Source organism: Pleurodeles waltl, chromosome 6, assembly GCF_031143425.1.
Source record: "Pleurodeles waltl isolate 20211129_DDA chromosome 6, aPleWal1.hap1.20221129, whole genome shotgun sequence".
Lineage (NCBI taxonomy): Eukaryota > Metazoa > Chordata > Amphibia > Caudata > Salamandridae > Pleurodeles > Pleurodeles waltl.
The window spans coordinates 1,366,078,365-1,366,099,230 of record NC_090445.1 but is presented as its reverse complement, the minus strand read 5'-3'; the positions used below and the strand labels follow the sequence as shown (position 1 = coordinate 1,366,099,230).

Genomic DNA, 20,866 nt, shown 5'->3' with positions numbered 1-20,866 from the left:
CGAAGATGTGGTGATTTTCTATATGCAACAGTAGTGAGGCGTCGCGCTCTGAGATGTGGTGATTCTAAAGGCGATGCACCATGGTTTATCCGCGCTTGAGAGGCAATGTGTTGAATTCGATCCCTGCAATGGGGCGATGCACCAGTTCCGATCCATGCAACAGATGCGATGTGCCAGTTCCGATCCGTACAGCGGTGGTGATGGGCCCTGCAGTTCCTAGGGTGCAGGACTGGGGATGCACCACTTGTCAGGGTGGATTCAAAGATGGCAGAGTCCAGGTGTAGAGGTAGGTTGGTTGGAAGGTTTTTATGTCCTTGAGATTTCACTCAGGAGACCAGTCAGTTGGCCCTTGGAGTCACTCTGCATTCTGGGTTCTCGAAATTCATGGCCAGTCCTTCTCACTCCCGAGCAAGAGGACAGCAGGAAACAGGTCAGCACAGGAAAGAAGAGTCCAGCAGAGTCCAGCAGAGTGACAGTCCTTGTAGCAACATATCAGCTCTTCTGCTGGGTAGAGTATCCACAGGTCCAGAAGTGTACTGGTTTGGTGGTGTCAGAGGTCCAGTACTTATACCCAGTTTAGCCTTTGAAGTGGGGGAGACTTCAAAGAGATGCCTTTAAAGTGCACAGAGTCCCTGCTGTTTCTGCCCTATCTCCAGACTCACTACAGGGTGATATGTAGCTGTTATGTGTAGACAGCACACAGCCTAATCAGGTGTAATAGAGGCTGTATCAAGCTCCCCAAGCTCCCCCCACCCATCCTGCCCAGGATAGCCCATCAGGACACAGATGTCCCATCAAGCCACACCTAAGCTTCCTTTGTGTGTGGCTGCCTAGGGCGAATACATAACACCCAGCTGTCACCCAACCTAGACAAGTGATCAGAGACAGGCAGCAGGCACCAAATGGCTAAGGTAAGAAAATGCCAACTTTCTAAAAGTGACATTTTTAGAATTACAATTTAAAATCTGACTTCACCGTAAGTTGCCATTTTAAATTGTGATTCCAGAGACACCAAACTTGCAAAACGTGTCTGTTCCAGATTGTGAATTACACTAAAACTTAATAAGGTAACTCCAATGTTAACCTATGGGAGAGATAGTCCTTGTTGTAGTTAAAATTAATGTAAGAGTTTTTCACTACCATTACATGTAAAACTTAAAAGTACATGTCCAACCTTTTAAATACACTGTACTTTCCTCTTGGGGCTGCCTAGGACCTACCTTAGGAATGACCTTTATGTATTAAAAAGAAAGGTTTGGTCCTGGCAAAATGTTTTTTTAAAAGGTCAACATGGCAGTTTACACTGCACACACAGGCTCTGCAATGGCAGGCATGAGACGCGTTTCAAGGGCTACTTAAGTGGGTGGCACAATTAGTGCTGCAGGCCCACTAGTAGCATTTAATTTACAGGCTCTGGGCACAGGTAGTGCACTTTATTAAGGAGTGATAAAGTGTGCAGAATCTTTAAGCCAGCAAAAACAGGAGGTCAGAAGGCAAAAAATTAGGGAAAACTATGCCAAGGATTCCGGATCTAACACACAAGAAGGTGTTTCTTTGTACTTATGGGTCATTGAAAGCAGTGCTTAGATTACATTTTTACATTTCTGATCTGCTGGGTTCTCCTAACCAGCTGTGCAACACTGGAAACATACCTATATTGATAAGTTTACAAAATCCAGTTGAGGGTTTCAGGCACTCACCTGGCTGGTAGAAAGGATAAAACGATTGCTTGTCTGGTACATTTCATCTGTGAATATATCGGGCAATTCCTTGTAGAGCTCACGCGCAACCTCCCTCAAACCCAGCATATGATTGTCGATTGCCATGCCAGTGATGGCCTAAAGAAAAAGAAAATAGATACAGGAGTGAACCCCAAAACATGTTACTTTACAGATAACCCACAATCTCTAGTACCCCTTCCTATCTATCCCTGATTGTCAGATATTTAAAATAAATAGATAAAAAAATCACTGTAAAGATTTTCTGAAAAATGTTTGTGTTAACTAAAATTGAACGTAAGAATATTGACCACAGAAATATTGTGCTACCACAGTATAATCATGCACATATATATATATATACATATGTGTGTGTGTGTGTGTTTGTGTGTGCACAAATATATATATTCACTAAAATGACAAAGGTTGCAGGGATGTTGTAGTTAGGTGAAAATTTCTGTTAAAACATATGCTTTAAATGAACAAAACCACTAACATTATAGTTATGTCAAGTAAATATAACTCATGCTCTAAAGTACCAATAACTTGTGCCCCTGCTGTGCACAGTTTTGTCACCAATGATGACATTGCAAGTTCTGCAGTGAGATTATCAATAATGTCATAGAACATGTCATGAGTGATGTAATATGTGGGGTAAGAGGCATACATTTGTAGGCCGGGGGGGTCCCTCTGGGACGACTCAATCAGGCCTGGAGGGCAGGATATCCCTACCCATCCCATCATATCTTTTTCACCTTATTTTCAGGATTGGGGACTTAGGCCCTAATTCTAACCTTGGCGGACGGCGGAGGCCGTCCGCCAATGTACCGCCGTCAGAACACCGCACCGCGGTCGAAAGACCGCTGCGGTGATTCTGACATTTGCCCTGGGCTGGCGGGCGGCCGCCAAAAGGCCGCCCGCCAGCCCAGGGCAAATCAACCTTCCCACTAGGATGCCGGCTCAGAATTGAGCCGGCGGAGTGGGAAGGTGCGACGGGTGCAGTTGCACCCGTCGCGTATTTCAGTGTCTGCTAGGCAGACACTGAAATACTTTGTGGGGCCCTCTTACGGGGGCCCCTGCCGTGCCCATGCCATTGGCATGGGCACGGCAGGGGCCCCCAGGGGCCCCGCGGCACCCCCTACCGCCATCCTGTTCCTGGCGGGCGAACCGCCAGGAACAGGATGGCGGTAGGGGGTGTCAGAATCCTCCATGGCGGCGCAGCAAGCTGCGCCGCCATGGGGGATTCTAAGGGCAGCGGTAAACCGGCGGGAGACCGCCGGTTTACCCTTTCTGGCTGCGGCTGAACCGCCGCGGTCAGAATGCCCTGCGGGGCACCGCCGGCCTGTCGGCGGTGCTCCCGCCGACCCTGGCCCCGGCGGTCTTAGACCGCCGGGGTCAGAATGACCCCCTTAGTCCTGAGTCTTAAAATGGCTTCTGTCACTTCTTTGTTGACGTGGTGGTAGCCAATCAGATTTTATCTTAAGATCTGTTGGTTTAGTGGGAACCAATAAGTTCATATATGAATAACACCCACTTGGACTTAATTTTGGTCTGTGAAATATTTAATCCAGTTGTTATTTTGATAAATTTGGCTATGATGACTTATTACTTTACATTTAGTGGATCTGGATGATATTTCCCATCCACCTGTGAATGATAACTCTAATAGTGCAATGGCAAGGCTTTAAAAAATGATCTTAAAGGCAAGAGTTTGATTCTCCTCTCAGACTGGATGCATTAATTGTTTTGTTCTTTTTACTAATTTAAGGACGACTCTAGTTTCCTGATGTAGCTTAAGTGCAGATTTACTTATGTGTGGCATTTAGCTACATTTTTGTGACACTCTTGCTACTAGATAAGAAAAATCATCTACTTGCTCAAGCAGGACGTTCTATGCTGTGATGGAAGTTTTCACTGCTTTATGCAAATTAAGCGTCATAAACTTGGTTTTTACTAACATTTAACTCAAGCCCTCTGTCTGCACAGAAAACTAAAAACCAATTAGGGAGGGCCTGGAGCCCTGCTGGTGTCTTTAAGATTAAAAGAGTGTTGTCTGCAAACTGGAACATGGGAATTTTATTTGCATCTATTTTAGAAGCATCATGCCAGGGAAATACAAAAGCTGGACTAAATCATTGATGTATGACGTAAAGAGAAAAGGGGTGAGGACACACCCTGACAGGCAACCTTCTCCACCCTGAAGGGATTAGTTAGCTCTCCCTTACTCTTATACCTTGTGCGAGTGGTGTTGTTTTTTTGTAAGTTAATTAACACCTCTAAGATATTTTCTGGTACTCCAATTTGACCAAAGACCTCCCAAAACCTTTAACGGGGAATCAAATCAAACACTGATTTCAAATCTACGGAGACCACATATAAATGACCCTTCTCCAGTACGACATTTTTTCAGTAGATCGAACAACATTGAAAAATCTGGTCTATCGAGCTGATTTTTTGTCGAATCCCACTTGGAAGTCTAAGAGAATGTGGTTCTCTGTGGTCCAGTCAGAGAGTTTGCCAAGAATTTGCTGGCAAAACAATTTTTTGCAGACCATCAATAAGACTAATGGGTCGATAGTTACAGTAAAATACAATTCTTTTCTGTATAATAATGTAAACATTAAAGGAAAAAACAGAGAGCCATATTTACTATTCTAACTGCAATTGAAGAAAAAGCTGGAAAAGTGTTGGAATTTGGAGGGGTTTGATTTAATAATCCCTTGCAACTTAAGTAACAGTATGGACTTTGGAAGGGTTAAATTTACTACTCCCACTCCAATCTAAGCAACGATAAGGAATATGCTCACTTTTGAAAGGTTAAATTTACTATTCTACTCAAATCTAGGCAACAATAGGAAAATGAGGGACACTGGAGGGGCTAGATGTATTATTCCCACTCAAATATAAGCAACAATAGAAAAAGTGTTGGTCTTTAAAGGGGTTAGACTTACCATTTAGCGGAGACCGCTGCATAACTCAAGGGGAGGGGCAGCGGGGTACGGAGACAAGGTAAAAATAAAAGAAATAAATAAAGAGCACTTACCTTGCCTCCGTCCCTGCCGCCTCCTGCCACCTCACGCTCCTCTTCTTTTGGTGTCCAAGCATTCGCTGCTAGGACACCAGCACATGCTCCCCAGCACTCCTGGCACTGTTTTCATTCAAAAGCTAGCATGAAAGCAGCGCCAGGATTGGTTCGAGGGGCAGTAACCGCTGCTCAGACACAGCCGGGCTGGAGAAACCTAAGTGCGCATGTGTGTTTGGCCGGCCTCAGAATGCCGGCCAAACACACATGGGCACTTAGGTGCTCTCTTCCCTCCTCCCCTTCCTGCCTCCCATGGCCCAGTCCCACCCCTCCCTGCACTGCTGGCTATGCCAGAAGCAGAAAAATAGAACAATAGTAAACTATTGTTTTAGTTTTCTGCATTTGGCTCAGCCAGTGGGGTGACACTCCTTCGCCATAGCGGTTTAGTGTGCACATTAAATACAATCATAATGCAATGACATCAGTAGGCACACCATTCAGGGTTACTAGTAGTGATCACACAATATCGAGTCATTAGTAGCTCCAAAGCTACCCGTTGGAGACCCCTTGGTTAGATATACCATTCCAATTCCTAATCATTTAAAAAAAAAAACATACAAATACCTAACACCATAAAATATTAAAACATATTTTAAATAAAAATATATGCATTTAAATAAATAAAAGAAAAAGTACAAGAAAATAATCTAATTAGTTAATACAAAAAAGTAACAAATATAAAACAAAAAAATAAATTTCAAATATACACCTTCCTCTCTATTACACAAAAAGCCAGCAAAAAGCAAAAATGCTATAACTAAAACATTAACAAAATTAAAATAGTAATGAAATAAAAGAAAAACAATGTGAAAAATAATAAATATAAAATTCATTTTAAAACGCTTAATATTAAATAGATATATTAATGAATTAACAAATGAATGACATATCCGATAATCAGTTAAATAATTTACTTAATTAATTATCAAGCAAACTTTTCATGAACCTAAAAAACTTACATACAAATGTTAAACAATAATTAATATTTTCTATTGGTTCCTGTCATAATCTCAAAGAAACCTAACAATACATTACTAAATTACCAATGAGTAATTAAAGTGTACAAAATTAAAATTGCACTTTAAAAATCACAAATAAACTTAAATAAATACAATAATAATTAACCATTTAAATAATTATCATAACAATTACAGATTAAATATTTAATTAACATATAAAATATTTTACAATGAAAAGAAATAATTTATCATTTAACTAACTTGCCAACCTGTTCCTTACAAATGCAACCCACTAAATTATTAATGAGTAATTAAACAGCAACTAAACGATAAAAAATTAAACCACACATTAAAAATCACAAGAAGCACTTAAATGATTAAAATAACAATTCAATCTATGAAGTAATTTACAGAATTGTCAACTTAACACTTAATCAACATAAACATGCAATTTAAAATAATAAATATGAAAATATAAATAATGATACTAAAATCTAAAACAATATAATGACTATAAAAAGCTACCCAGTTGGGACAGCGTCCACAAATGGGAGTTGATCCACATAGGAGGATGGTGCTAAATTGAAGGTTTGTGACTTCAGATGCAGTTGGAAGCCATTTAATACATTTTATTGGAAGATGATGCCCCTTTCATGCCCTCTCCTCCTACCCAATTGTAATTGGTGGCAAAGGGCATTTTGTGTCCTTTGCCCATTGTGGGTTGCCCTTTTCCCGTTGCTAAACCTGTGCTTTTGCACATCGCAGGCTTTGGATCCACACAGTGGCTTAGTACGTGACGCCCACAGTTTTTTTTTAATGCAGGAATACAAATGGAAATCACGGGGAGATGGGTGATTAGCGAGAATAGAGAGAGGGAAGTGAGTTTTGATGCATTAAGGGAAAGGAACGTGCGAAAAAGAATACGAAATAGAAACGGAAAAGTGCATAGGGAGAAGAAAGAAGGTGCAAAACTGTGAACATATTTAAAAACAATGAGATGCAAAGCAGCTGGTTTGAGTTAAACTTTGTTTGACCCATTGGGGTACCATCTGTCATCAGAGCTTCAATAGTTGGTTGTTTTAGAATTATACATTGTTTTTATTAAAGGTTAACAATATAAGTTTATTGTTGTTTTTATTACATTGACGTGCAACGGAAATAGTCTGAAACCGTTTGGACGCTAATTATGTTGGCACTAGCAATATGGGAAGGCGTTTCAATGAAGAATTTGTATTTAAAAAAGTCACAAAATGGTGCGACGCTTTAATTTACTGTAAATATTCAATGAATTCTTTATTCCTTAAAACGATGTTTTTTCTTCTTTATAAATTATTATTAAACTGTCCTTTAATGAGGCGCTGTATTAATTTTATTAGAGTAATTTTGTAGCAATCAGTGTTTTATGCGGAGAGATGCAAATGGGCGCTGTTACCTAATAAACATCTTAGTATTACTATAAACCCTAAGATTTGTTTAATTTTATAATTTCCCCCTGAACAATGGTTCAATTTGTGGATGACGTGATGTGCATCAGGCTATGCTGGTGGTGCCTCATTGTCGCTATAAAAATAAACACGGCAAAAACCAGGTTTGACAATAAGAAGCATAAACCCATGCACACGAATCAAGCATCGTTTACTTGGCTTGTTTCCCACAGCAGGGAATGGCCTCAATGAGAGAAGGAAATGTATTCCTGCCACATTAGGATTCCAAAGCTCTCGACAATGGCATGTGTGCGGCATTCATCACTGTCTTATCTGAAGAAAACTGAAACAAGCTAATATAATAAGCTCAGAGTCAACAGGTTAAATAACAATGCTTACAATTGAATCTTAATGGCGCCAGGTTTCTGCCAAACCGCTAAGCAATCTGTAAATCATGGAAAACACACAAGAAACTGCCATACTTTAGGAAGATGTAAGCTGATTTGTAAGCATTGTTATCTTATAATTCATTACTAGACAGAAATCATGTAAGAATATTTAATTAAATGTTACCCTCAAATAAGTCGAGAAGACTGGAAGAGACTAGAAAGAGTTAATTCTCTTTAACTGAGCTTCAGAATACCCAAATCTAGCTGTTGAGGGAGAAAGGCATGCCAGGCACCCTTTACAATGTGTTTGGCTCTCCCTTTGGTAAATTCGGTCAAACTGAGGTCGATTGGTCACTGAAAAATATGCTGGAATAAAAGGTAAAGCGCAAAACAGCTATGGGATAAAGGAATTAAGGTCATGCCAAAAGCAGATATAAAATAGTGAAAGTACTAGATAACGCTAAAAGAGCACGAGCAAGAAGAGGAGGAATTGGAATAACAATGCACCTAATGTCCAATAAGGCATATGGCTATGGTGGAGAAAAGTCAGGTTTGTTGTAGGATAAATTAAAGCTTACAATGGCTGAACACACCTTTACAAATTTTCTAGGTATGTTTGCGAGTCTTTTTGGTGGAGTTTGCATGCAGGGCCAAGACTAAACTGGTGTGTGGAGGAAGGTTAGGTCTTTTGCCTGTAGAACAGAGTTACCATCAAACGACCTTCATGGGATGGATGATGAGTTCACTCAAACTGTAAGTAGCAGGTAACAGGTTCTATTCTCAGAAGACGTAATGCTTTCCTAAATGTTCAATTGGAGTCATTGGTGAAAAACATGCTGACTTCACAAATACCATACATTACATCCGTGCAGTACCAATGGATGACAAAAACCCACAACGTGATCGTTTTTGCCACGAGGTTCGTACCTCCTTGGTGCTCTGCCAAAGTTCCATGCACAGAAAGCTGATGCCATGACTCAGAAGTTCTCATACCTTTTATGCAGGCTTATTTCCAGACACTTTGCAAGGTGAGCTGGTATAATTTGAGTCCCTCATAGTTAGTTGGATTCGCTGGCATGAAATGAGTGCCAAAAATAGCTCCCATTCCTGAGATAAAGGCCCTCATTCCGAGCCTGGCGGGCGGCGGAGGCCGCCCGCCAGGCTTCCCCCCTCCGAAATACCGCTCCGCGGTCGTAAGACCGCGGAGGGTATTCCGAGTTTTCCCCTGGGCTGGCGGGCGGTCTTCACAAGACCGCCCGCCAGCCCAGGGGAAAACTCCCTTCCCACGATGACGCCGGCTCGTAATAGAGCCGGCGGAGTGGGAAGGTGCGACGGGTGCAGTTGCACCCGTCGCGAATTTCAGTGTCTGCTTTGCAGACACTGAAATACTTTTAGGGGCCCTCTTACGGGGGCCCCTGCCGTGCCCATGCCATAGGCATGGGCACGGCAGGGGCCCCCAGGGGCCCCGCGACTCCCCCTCCCGCCATCCGGTTCCCGGCGGGAGAACCGCCAGGAACTGGATGGCGGGAGGGGGAGTCGGAATCCCCATGCCGGCGCAGCATGCTGCGCCGGCTTGGAGGATTCCTTTGGGGCAGCGGGAAACCGGCGGGAGACCGCCGGTTTCCCTTCTCTGACCGCGGCTGAGCCGCCGCGGTCAGAATGCCCCGCGGGGCACCGCCGGCCTGTCGGCGGTGCCACCGCGTCCCACGGCCCTGGCGGACTTGTTCCGCCAGGGTCGTAATGACCCCCAAAGTCTGTTCTTGTACGTGCAATAGCCTTCCTTGAGCAAGTTATACTGAATTTCAGCCTTAACAGATTAGGGCCATATGTACTATTAGACTGGTCACAAAACTGGACAAGTATTCTTGCGACCAGTACAGAATTTTAAGAACGGACCAATGTACTAATAGGTCAGTTCCTAAAATTCCAAATCAGAGCGAGTCACATTTGACCTACCTCATTAATATTCACGAGGTAGGTTGCAAATTGTGATTTGTGGCTATCACATGGGATGCTGGTTTGCAACAGCCAGCAGGAGACTATGGGGGTTATTCCAACTTTGGAGGAAGTGGTAATCCGTCCCAAAAGTGACGGTAAAGTGACGGATATACCACCAGCCGTATTACGAGTCCATTATATCCTATGGAACTCGTAATACGGCTGGTGGTAAATCCGTCACATTTGGGACGGATTACCACCTCCTCCAAAGTTGGAATAACCCCCTATGTCTGTCATTGCCTTTAAATAAAGACACTTTCTTTAAGTGCCCCTTTATGATCTCTTCCAAGGGTCCAGGACTTGGATGGCATAACTTTTGTGGGGCAAGGGGGTAGGACTCACAACAGACAGAGTCCAGGTGTTGGGTTCAAGGTGGTTGGAGCTTTTTCTGTCCTTGAGACTCTCATTAGGAGGCCAGACAACTAGCCCAGGAAGTCACTCTTGTGGTCCTGGGATCAAAATGCAGGTCCAGTCATTTCACTCAGACAGCAGGGCAGCAGGCAGCAAGGCAGCATTGCAACAGAGTAGCAGTCCTTCTTGCAGTGTAGCACATCAGCCGTTCTGAGTCTTGCAGAGGCCTGGATGTTTACTGAAGAGTTGGGTTGGAGTTTCCATTATTTGTACCTGGCGGCCACTTTGAAGTAGGAGAAGGTTCAGAAGGTTTCCATCCCCAGAGGTTTTTGGGATTTCCTGGCTCCCTCCCTTGGCCCCAGTTAGTCCGAGGTCACAATAGAGTAGTATTAAACCTTTTGTGCGTGCGCTCAGCCAGAGCCTTTATGATGTGCAAGTGCGGTAGGTGACATCTCCTACTCCTCATGAACTCAGAGATGGCTCATTCTGCCAACACCTATACTCCTTTGTCTCAGTGTCTGGGAGCAATATATAAAGACCAAGTACACCAAGTCATGTGACCCAGGAAACAGGCTGCAGGCACCAAATGGTTGGGACAAGAAAATGCCAACTTTCTAAATGTTTTCTTTCAGAACTGTGACTTAAAATCTGACTTTACTATTAGTGAGGTTTTAAAATGACAATTATTTAGACACCAAACTCTATGTTCCTTCCTTCTCCCCATTGAAAGTTATCACTTGGTAAATGCAATAAGTTAACCCAATGTTATCTTACGGGAGGGATACACCATACAGTAGTGAAAAACTAATTTAAGAGTTTTTCACTACAAGGACATATATAAGTACAGTTCCAATGTTTTAAATACACTATACCCTGCTCTCTGGGCTTTTTAGGGTCCAACCTAGGAGTGAAATGGTTTAAAAAAAGAAGATTTGGGTCTGGCAAAAGAGTTTTTGCAGCACCAAAATGGCAGTTTAAACTGTACACACAGGCTGCAATAGGAAGCCTGAGCCATATGCAGCTATCATTCTTCTTGATCTTAGTGCAGCTTTTGACATGGTGGACCATGAGATTCTGTTACGCAGAGTCGCTCAAATGGGCTTTGAGGACAAATGCCTCAAATGGCTGACATGTTTTCTCTTTCACAGGACATTTCAAGTCCTGAATCAGTGACACTACTCAGATACTTTCTCCTTAACATGTGGGGTCCCGCAGGGCTCCTCTTTGAGTCCTAACCTATTTAATAACTATATGGCCTCTTTGGCAAAGACTGTCGAACCATATGGACTATCTCTGATCTCTTATGCAGACGATACTAAGTTGGTTTTCTCTTTCTGCACCAAGAGCAATTCAGAATCAGCCGCCCTCTCGTCTTGTCTGTTGGACATTGCGGGCGGATGCTGGACAGCAAATTGAAATTAAATGATGGAAAAACATAGGTGTTGCTGGTTATCCTCCCAGCCCTCCCTACTTGCCTCAGTAGGACTAAATACTCTTCCTCCATCAAAAAATAATAGTAGGAGCTTGGGTTTCTGGCTGGACACACAACTTACAATGGAATGCAATGCTAAGAAACTCGCCTCCTCTTGTTTCTGTGCACTGAGGACCTGTAGGAAAATCTTTCCATTCCTTCCTTTTCTAGCCAAAAGGCTTATTGTTCAGGCCTTAATTCTCTCTCGTCTAGATTACGGCAATGTCCTATTTATGAGCTCTCCTAAATATGTCTTGAACAGGCTACAGGTAATACAGAACACCGCTGCTCGTCTTCTGCTGGGAATTCCGAGCTATACTTCGGTAGAACCTGCCCTGGCCCCCCTTCGTTGGCTACCTGTAGAACAGCATATAAAGTTTAAAGCAGCCTGCATGGTTCATCGAGCCCTCCATAACAGAGATCTGGCCTTTCTCCAAGAGATTATAACTCCCAATACTACCCATTGACTGCTCGGATCCTCCTCTGCATCCCTGATTAGTGTACCTCGGTTTAAAAGATCAAAATGGGGCAGTAGATCTTTTGCTCTAGGACAGCCCAACTGTGGAATTCTCTCCCGGTTGAAGTTTGACTAGTAGACTCTGAACAATCTCTGAAAACCTTTCTTTTTCCTTTATAGGGCCTCTTGGTGGTTGTCTTCTTTTCGGTTCCGCAGTAGCGCTGGGAAAACTTTGGCGGCCATGCGCTTTATAAAATTCCAAATAAATAAAAATAAATAAATATGTAAAAGGCTACTTAAGTGAGTGGCACAATAGATGCTGCAGACCCACTAGTAGAATTTAATTTACAGGCCCTGGGTACATATGGTACCATTTTATTAGGGACCTATAAATACATTAAATGTGCAGTTGGATGTAAGCCAATTTCACCATGTTTAAGGGAGAGAGTGCACACACCTGATCACTCGTTAGCAGTGGTAAAGTGCAAAGAGTCCTAAGGACAACAAAAACAAGATCAGCAAAAAATGGATGAGTAAGGAAAAAAGTGTGGAAGAAGACCACCCTAAGCCTGACAGGTTTAACCCCCAGGCTTTGTCTTTTTGATTTTTATGTTGCCTAAGGTTTGAATGGTAATATATATAGCAAGCTTGAGCAAAGGCTGCGTATTAATTGCAAAGCAATTATATTCAGTATTTTATCAGACTACTGTATAACCCCATGACAATTTATCCATGCTATCCAGGGGTGAAAACAACAGCTAAACATAATTTGTCAGTTTCCTGGGTCTGCCCTTTGATCTTGCATTCATTAGTTACATCACCAGTGTAGTCTTTTAAGTGCTCAGTTTATAATAAACTGTACTTGAGCTCCTGTCACTTGCTTAAGAAATCTGAGCAGGCCACAAAAACAGATCTCTTTAATGGTATGTTGGCCCAGGCTTAAGTTTCCACTTTTGTGTCAGGCCATGCCTCTATCCAGCAATGACCAGAAGCAGCATTGGTGATTCCAGGTTCTCCAGGTTGAGATCAGCTCAATGCAGCCACCATAGCCTCCAAAACTGGGGCAATCACAAGCATGTCAGATACATCAATAGTGGGTTCCCAGCACACCTTAGTGGATACTGATCACAGTTCACACAGTATCAGGAGAGTGGAACATGTTTTTCACTAGCCAGGTCAGTGAATTTAGGTTGCTTGCATGCTTTCACTAAGCCTCTTTCATCTTTTGAATATCTAAAGTTCCACTGAATCATGTACAGGCTATAGGGCCCAAGGCTGATTTGAAGATAGTCTTAGACAATATCAGGGGTCAAATTCATACAGATTCAACAACTCAACAACTCTCAAACTCTAAATGCTTGAATATTGTTGCTTGCATTAGGCCTAAGATCTATGCTACACAAGGACTGCAAAATTTGAGGAGTGAGAAAAGCAGAATATGCAAGCTGCCACTGAGTAGTGGAAATCTTTTGTAGACATTGTCCTCTTTATATGCGAGCACCTTAGTTTGGGTACAATGCTTAGCATGGCAACCTCAATGCCTCTGAAAGCCTGTACTGAACAGACTAGTGATTCTATGGCACCTGAGATGATTTTCCATCAACTACTGTGTTGTTCATCTGAAACTGATAATCTAGTTCTCACTCTTCTGAAGCAGTTGAGGTCTGGAAACTAGGCACAACAGACATGAAGTTGGAGATGTTCACCACACGTATGGGGGAACTGGAAAATAGTGTCCAACTTTGAAGATAGTTAGAACAGTGTTTGATTACAAGATATTGTAGCTTCAAAAGCTAAACAAGACACTTATGAAAGCAGCACCGGGCACTTTAGCTCAAAGTTGGCAGGGAATGTTGACAAGAAGGAGCAAGGGCTGGGAGCACTTACATTTGTGGATAAACTGCTTAGAAATGTCATCCTCCTAGAAAGCCTGATTCAACAAAATTTATTGAGTTCATCACAATACTTTGGTTGTTCTAAGTTTGGTGCTACTCCCAGCATTCTGTTAGTGAATTCTGCAGACTACAAGGTTAAACAGAACGTTCTTACGAGAGCAATAGAACTCTTCTTTATCACGGTTAACAATGAAAATGCTTTTTAGCCTACTTAGCTATCAGTGTTGAGTCATCCAGATATTGCTGGGAATTTAAGTCATTTAACTTGCATTTGAAGTAAATTTGTGCACACATAACTTTATTAGACCACTCTAAGTTGAAAGTCCTATTTGAGGCCATATTTCAAGAGTCTTCAGGAATTTCTTTTTCAAAGGGTTTGTTAAAACACATTTAGAATGCTCAAATATACTGGTTTATCCTCCTTCTTTAAAGCTGTCTGCGGACAATTGCAATGTGCTTCCGGAATGGCATCCAGCTATGTGTAGACGCAATTACGCGACACCTAAGAAAATTGGTTGATCATAATTCCACTGTACTAGGCTGGAGAGGCATTCACACTGGATTGGGAATGGGGTTTACCCTCTCTTTAATGGTAAAACAGAGGACAAGGCAAGGGGGGGCATGGGTAAGGAGATAGCTTTGGGTTTAGGTAAACATTGAGTAATAAAGAGAAAGTTTGCGAAAAAGTTTCAAATGAAGCAAACAGTAAAGGTGGCTTTTTGTATGGGAAAATGCTTTAATAATTATTATACTAATTGGTAAATTACTGCACTTTGTGTGAATGTTATTGGATTACATAGAAAATGTAATTGAAAGAAGGAATTACAATGTATTAAATAGTAGCAACTCCATGTAAACCTATGACAAGAAACCCATCTCCAGCAAGGTCAAGAGCTTCAGCTGAATTGGAATAAACTTTTGACAATATCTTTCTCTTCAGCCGCTTTTAGAGTGGCAGTTGCTTTTTATGGCACTCTGCATAGTCTGCCAAACAATTCTACTTATGATCAGCAGGAGAAATGAGCTAACTTACTTTGCACCATTGTGTTAAGTGCATTAACAGCTGCCTAAAGGCAGAAATACATTTATTTATTGCCTTCAGCCTAAAAGCCCTACATCATATTAAAAATCTTTGCATAGCTTACTTATACTTTTAGCATTCACACAACAAATTATCATATAGTTGAAACCTTTTATACCAACAATCATATCAGTGGCCAACTCCCATGTTTGAGAAATAGTCACTATGTGCAACGTGCGTGGCCACATAGCTAGGAATCAATAGTTCATCCCATCTGAAAAGGAATGTTAAATCCTTTGTTGCCTGCCCGTAGCAGAGTACCACAAAATCTTAAATGAAAGAATGGACAGTGTTAGCCACTTTGGGCCTGATTACAAGTTTGGTGGTCTGGTGACCGGCATGTGTGTGGTCCAACCTCCAACGGTCTGGCAGAGTGTATCACCATAGTATGAGTTTGGCGGGCTTTACACAGAAGACCGCCAGCAGTCCGCCAGCACCCCCAGGCAGCAAAGTCCACCACGGTGCAGAGGGACCATAAACAGGCCCGCAGAGATAGTGTTTCTGCCAGACCCATTATGAGGTTGCCCACCGCCAATGTGACCTTGGCTGTCCAACCACCATGTACAAGCTGGTGGAAGCAGACAGTATAAAGAGAGACACACCTGCAGGCAGCTTTACACGTCCGGGCCCCCATGGAGCCATTCACAATCATCATTCCGCTGTTGCTGCTCATCGAAAGACCATGAAATCAACGTCGACGTGGAAGTTATTAACCATAATTATACACACCTACCTGCATCATCAACCTTTAAAAACAGCTTGTAACACAGGCTAACATATCATAGGGGTGGTAAGCCACAGGTAGCAGGCACACATCTCATAGAACACACACTCACTGACATACATCAACACGGACACGTACGCACAGTATGCACACTTTGGCCAGCACACTTACACTGCACCACTACACAAATACACACTGCCACACAGCCCAGGAACAGGGACACTTAAGGCTACACAACATTGTCACACACAGCAACAACAACACACCTACAGCACATACACAATTACAGCTCACACAACCACATTCCACACTGGCCAGTGACTGTCCACACATGAAAGACACGTACCTATCGCTGTGTCATGCAACACAAACAACACCATCAGTAAACAGCCCTGCAATGGACACACACATCACAGCACAATGAAAGCACAATGGCATGAATTAAGCACAGAGAGGCAAATACACCAAGAACAACATAACAACTATACCTACAAAATTGGGATGGGGCCATCTGGGACACACAGGGAAGGACACTGCACTGAGACATTTAACACTTTGAACAGGACCCTCAAACAACATCTCCTCAGGAAATGGCCCTACATGGGTCGCAGGCACAAACAATACCTAAATAATTGGCATGCACATCTAAACAATGGGGAAGGGAAAGTCAACAAAGCACATACAATTCCTACTGCATGGGTCATAATACCTCTACAGGAACCATTTGCAAGGAACACACACCTAATTGGACACATGGAAAGGCAAATGCAAACAAAGCTTGCACAATTCAACACAGTCCATGTCTGCACATTCAAAACTCAAGATGACACACATCTCATGACTACATAAGCCAGATCAGGGGGACAAGTCTCACACCATACATGCTCAAATTGGACATCACAATACAACATAATTACCATACCAAACAGTGCACAATGCCATGACACCACCATTGCATTCACACACACATACATATGCACACAACATGGGAGACAACAGCTCTGCACACAAACTCACATGTTGCTAGCCACAGCAATTGGAGCAGCAAACAGGCTCAAACACACACAACTGCAGGCACACAACCAAAGTCACTTAGGGACAACAGAAAGCTAGAAAAGGAATTGCAGGACAAAGGTATACCCAAAATAAAACAACAGTTGTGTTTATTCATATGAACAAGGAAGATTGTCTAAAGACTATTGGCCAGTCCATGCATTTTTTTGCCAATAATGGCATACTGCTGTACCCTGTCTTGACTCCTGACTGCCATGTAACCTCCACAGGAAGGGGCATCAAGGGGGCAGGCAGGCACCTCAGTGATTATCAGGGGGTGGATCGGATTCAGGGGGGGTTTGGGCTGAGCTGGGGTAGCCTTCTTCTTGGGAGGGGTGGGTTTCTTTTTGGGAGGGGGGGCTTCTTTGAGGGGTAGGAATGGCTACTCGCAGGGGGTCCAGGGGAGGCCTTAGAGGTGGAAGGGATGGACTGGGAGCTGGGTGGGGCCCTTCTGGGTGTGGTGGGGAGAAAACAGGGGTAAGGTCAAGGCCACACAGGAACAGTTTTTTGGAAACACATGGATCGTCACCAGAAGGGGGACAGGATTTGGCGGTTGAAGGAATAGTCTGTGTAGGTGTGGATGTCTTGGGTGCGTGCTTATGGGAGGTATGCTTGTGTGTGGTGGGTGTCTATTGGGTGGGTGAGTGAGGGTGTTTATTTGTTGTGGGCTTAGGGGGTGGAGGTGTTGGTGATGCAGTAGTGGGTGGGTGTCTGTTGGGGTGGTAACTGAAGGTACGGTGGATTCAGTGGATGTAGGTGTGTCGGTAGTTGTGGTGTCTGTGGGTGTGGTGCTTGTGGTGGATGTTTGAGGGTCTGCCGTTGTGGTGTCTGCAGGCAGGATGGGTGTAGTAGCTGTATAAGCGACGGTTGGGTTGGTGTCTGTAGGAGTCTTGAAGTCATGTGTGGATTGCTGGAGGTGGTGGGGGTGTCAGGGGCAGTTGTGAGTGTTGCTGTGTCTGTGGGTGGATGTTATGTGCATGCCAGTGTGTCTTGTGGTGTTGTGCTTGTGTGTGCTATGTTTGTCTGTTGAGGCGGATGCATGTGGATCTGTTTGTGTGCTTTGGGTAGGTAGGGGAAGAGGGGATTTGGATTGGGAAGAGGCAGGTGGAGGGAGGACGGAAGCTGGAGGGTGACTTGCTGCCATCAGTGTGGTGGCCAGAGCCCAAAAAGATCTTTGTAAGCCAGACATTGCACCATGAATGCCTTCCAGGAATGCATTAGTCTGTTGTAGCTGACTGACCAATCCCTGGATGGCATTCACAATGGCAGTCTGACCCACAGAGATGGTTCTCAGAAGGTCAGCAGCCACCTCACTGAGGGCAGCAGGGGTAAAAGGGTCTGGGGCGGAGATGCTTGCAGCAAAGGAGACACCCATCCTCTTGGGTGAGCAGGCATCGCCAACTGGGTGAGGAGAAACATGGAGGGCTTTGATAGAACAGGGGGTGGTGGGCAAGAATCATTTTGGAGGGTCGCCGATCGGTCCGCCACCACTAGGGAGTGGCCACTGGAGGAGGAATCCGATGATGAGGATGTAGATCCTGTCTCCCCCGTGGCACTCCCCTCACCCTCCAGGCCTCTGTATTGGTGGTATCTTGATCCAAGGTCCTGTGGCCATATGCTTACCCACTTGCCTGTGCCCTGTATCCTTCGCCTGCCTGTGCTGATACAGCAAAAAGAAAGAGAAATAGGGTCATAACATATACATGATAATACCTCAATCACAACTCTGATTGACAAACAATACCATCATGTCAAGTAGGCTCCATAAAATTCTTTCACCAATGTGGCACTTTCATGTGCCATACCATATGCATGTATGCCATCTGGACTTAGAAAAGTTACCCACAGGCTAATCAGGATCCCAGACAACTACAGGTCATACTGAAGTCTTGCAACCGGAATGACCATACAACAACTAGATGACCTCTCTATCCTCACAGCTGTGCCACATGCAGCAGACCTCAGTTCACTCATAGCTAACAATACAATCTCTTGGTAAAGTAACTTCCCATATTTCACACACAAGTTTATGCACACATCTATTTTGCACATACATGATGTACGAACAATTAGAGATGATGGCAAGGAAATCCAGCTATCTCAGATACAAAAGTGAAATATCCTGGAGTAATTGACATGGAAATACCCTTGTCACAATGAACACATTCCATCAATGCACAGCTCAAAAAGTGACAGAAGTCCCAATAGAGTCAAGGAGGTAGTATCAATGTCACTCAGTTAGGCCCCAAGTGTGTAATTGAAAGGAACAACATTGACGTCAAGTACCATCACTATGCACATATTAGACATGCCACCCTGGTATCTGTCTATGGATGAATGCCTAAATCCAAACACGTATGATGTCAACATCACTGCAAGTTATTCCATAATGCATGACAACAGTCAGGGAACAATCCTCAATCATTCAACATGTTCTGTGTTCTTTTCTACAAGAAGCTACATCAAGGGCAGGGACTAACACAGGGTGGTTCCACAATCTGGGCCTAAATGTCATGTCCTTCATTGCTATTGCAGTCCTACATGACAAATGGCATACTATGATGCATGAAGGTATCTGTCAGACAATAAACAATGCTGATACACCCCTATCTCTGGCACAATATGAAATGGATCAGCATTGTAAATGTGCAATTCCACTAACAGTTTTCCATGCACACATATGTGAAGAAATACAGACATCATCACATCAACATAGGTAGAACGTGCATGAAATTGCAGAATAAGGATGCTTCCTAAAGAGATAAGGATACATGCTAACATGTAGGCAGAAGGAATGTTGACGGCAGCCATGGGACATAATTCTACTCAATAGACATTACCCACTTAGCAACGGAAAGTAGTTTGATATATCTGCAAACCATTAACCATGTAAGCCATGTCACAGCTATGATGGGCACAAACACATCACAGTGAGGCACCAGCACGCTTCAAACACTCAAGACAATTTGGATCGGGTGGCAGATATCTACATACATATATGGCCAGAAAACATGGCAGAGGACAGTGTTCCATAACCCACTCACTTTTTGTCTGTGACTTTCAGGGGAAGTGATCTGTGGGTCAGAAATAACACCCACTGCAACAACAAAAAGTACATGAAAGATCACTGTACACAGCCATTTGTGGTCCCTGCAGCGAAAGTTGTTTGAGGATTCCCCCCAGGTTTGTACTAGATCTCAGGTTCAGAAGGCAAGGTTGACCAGTTTGATACACATGACATGTCAACACAAACAATCTCTCATCTATTGTGTGACACATGGTTTATCCCTAATCGTCAGGGGGAGCAGTCAGTGCCCCACTCAATAAACTAAGGGGCAGGCAGGAATTTGCAGTCCACTCACCCACTTGTGGCTGCTGTGCTGCCCTCAAATGTCCATCCAGCTCTGGGTAGGCCTCCGCCAGCATGCAGACAATTAGGGGGGTTATTGTCCAACAGGTACCCCACCCATGTTGGGAGGACAGCAACAGCTGGGCCTCTGATATCTTCCGGGCCCAGCGTCACAGGTCCTACCACCTCTTTTTGCAGTGGCCGCTCTGCCGCCTGTGGACCCCCATGGTCTGCACCTTCTTGGTGATGATGGCTCTTCAAATCCCCTTCTTCTGATGGACGTTGACCTGCATGGATGCGATAGAAAAGACAAAAGAATCATGTCCACAAGTCCCATGCAAAATGGCTGAGTCAGGTACATGTCAGTACACAAAGCTATGAACATTCTTTTTTGGCCAAAATGTCCAAACTGCCACATACCAGCCACTGAGTACAGACACATGACTACAAACACTTCCCAATCTGCAGACCTATCCACCACCTTGCTCAGGCCCTCCACTGACTAGGTAGACCAACTGACATGTTGTGGTACATGCACTAGCAATCTGACTGAGAGCTGAGGAACCGTGGGGCACATCATGCCTCTGTGGCTTCTGAATGGTTCACTCCTTAGGCATGAATGCATTAATGCACTCACACTCAGTGAGTATGATTCCCTGCAAACAGTTCCTACAGGCTACTGACAGAGCACAAACTCAAACATTACACATGAGTAACGATGAAGGGACTGGCTTGGTGGGTATAGAAGGTGTCCAACCTGTCCATGTATGGAAATGTGGACTGACAAATGCATAGTCATGTCACCTCATGCAGTTGGGTTCTGTATCATGTACATATGCCACGGAACATGCTTCTGGACATATGTGTCCATCCTACAGAGATGGCATCCAACAAAAAAAGCATGCATTGCCCATT

The 20,866-nt window shown here is 43.6% G+C and overlaps 1 protein-coding gene across 1 annotated transcript in view; it reads right to left on the bottom strand.

Annotated features, from left to right (window-relative positions):
- The window catches only part of CHAT (choline O-acetyltransferase), a 337,302-nt gene that overhangs the window by 29,805 nt on the left and 286,631 nt on the right, over positions 1–20,866 (bottom strand). Inside the window, exon 12 of the mRNA XM_069242500.1 lies at positions 1,701–1,838. Coding sequence (XP_069098601.1) covers positions 1,701–1,838 — 138 coding nt within the window. The remainder of the gene's footprint in view (positions 1–1,700; positions 1,839–20,866) is intronic.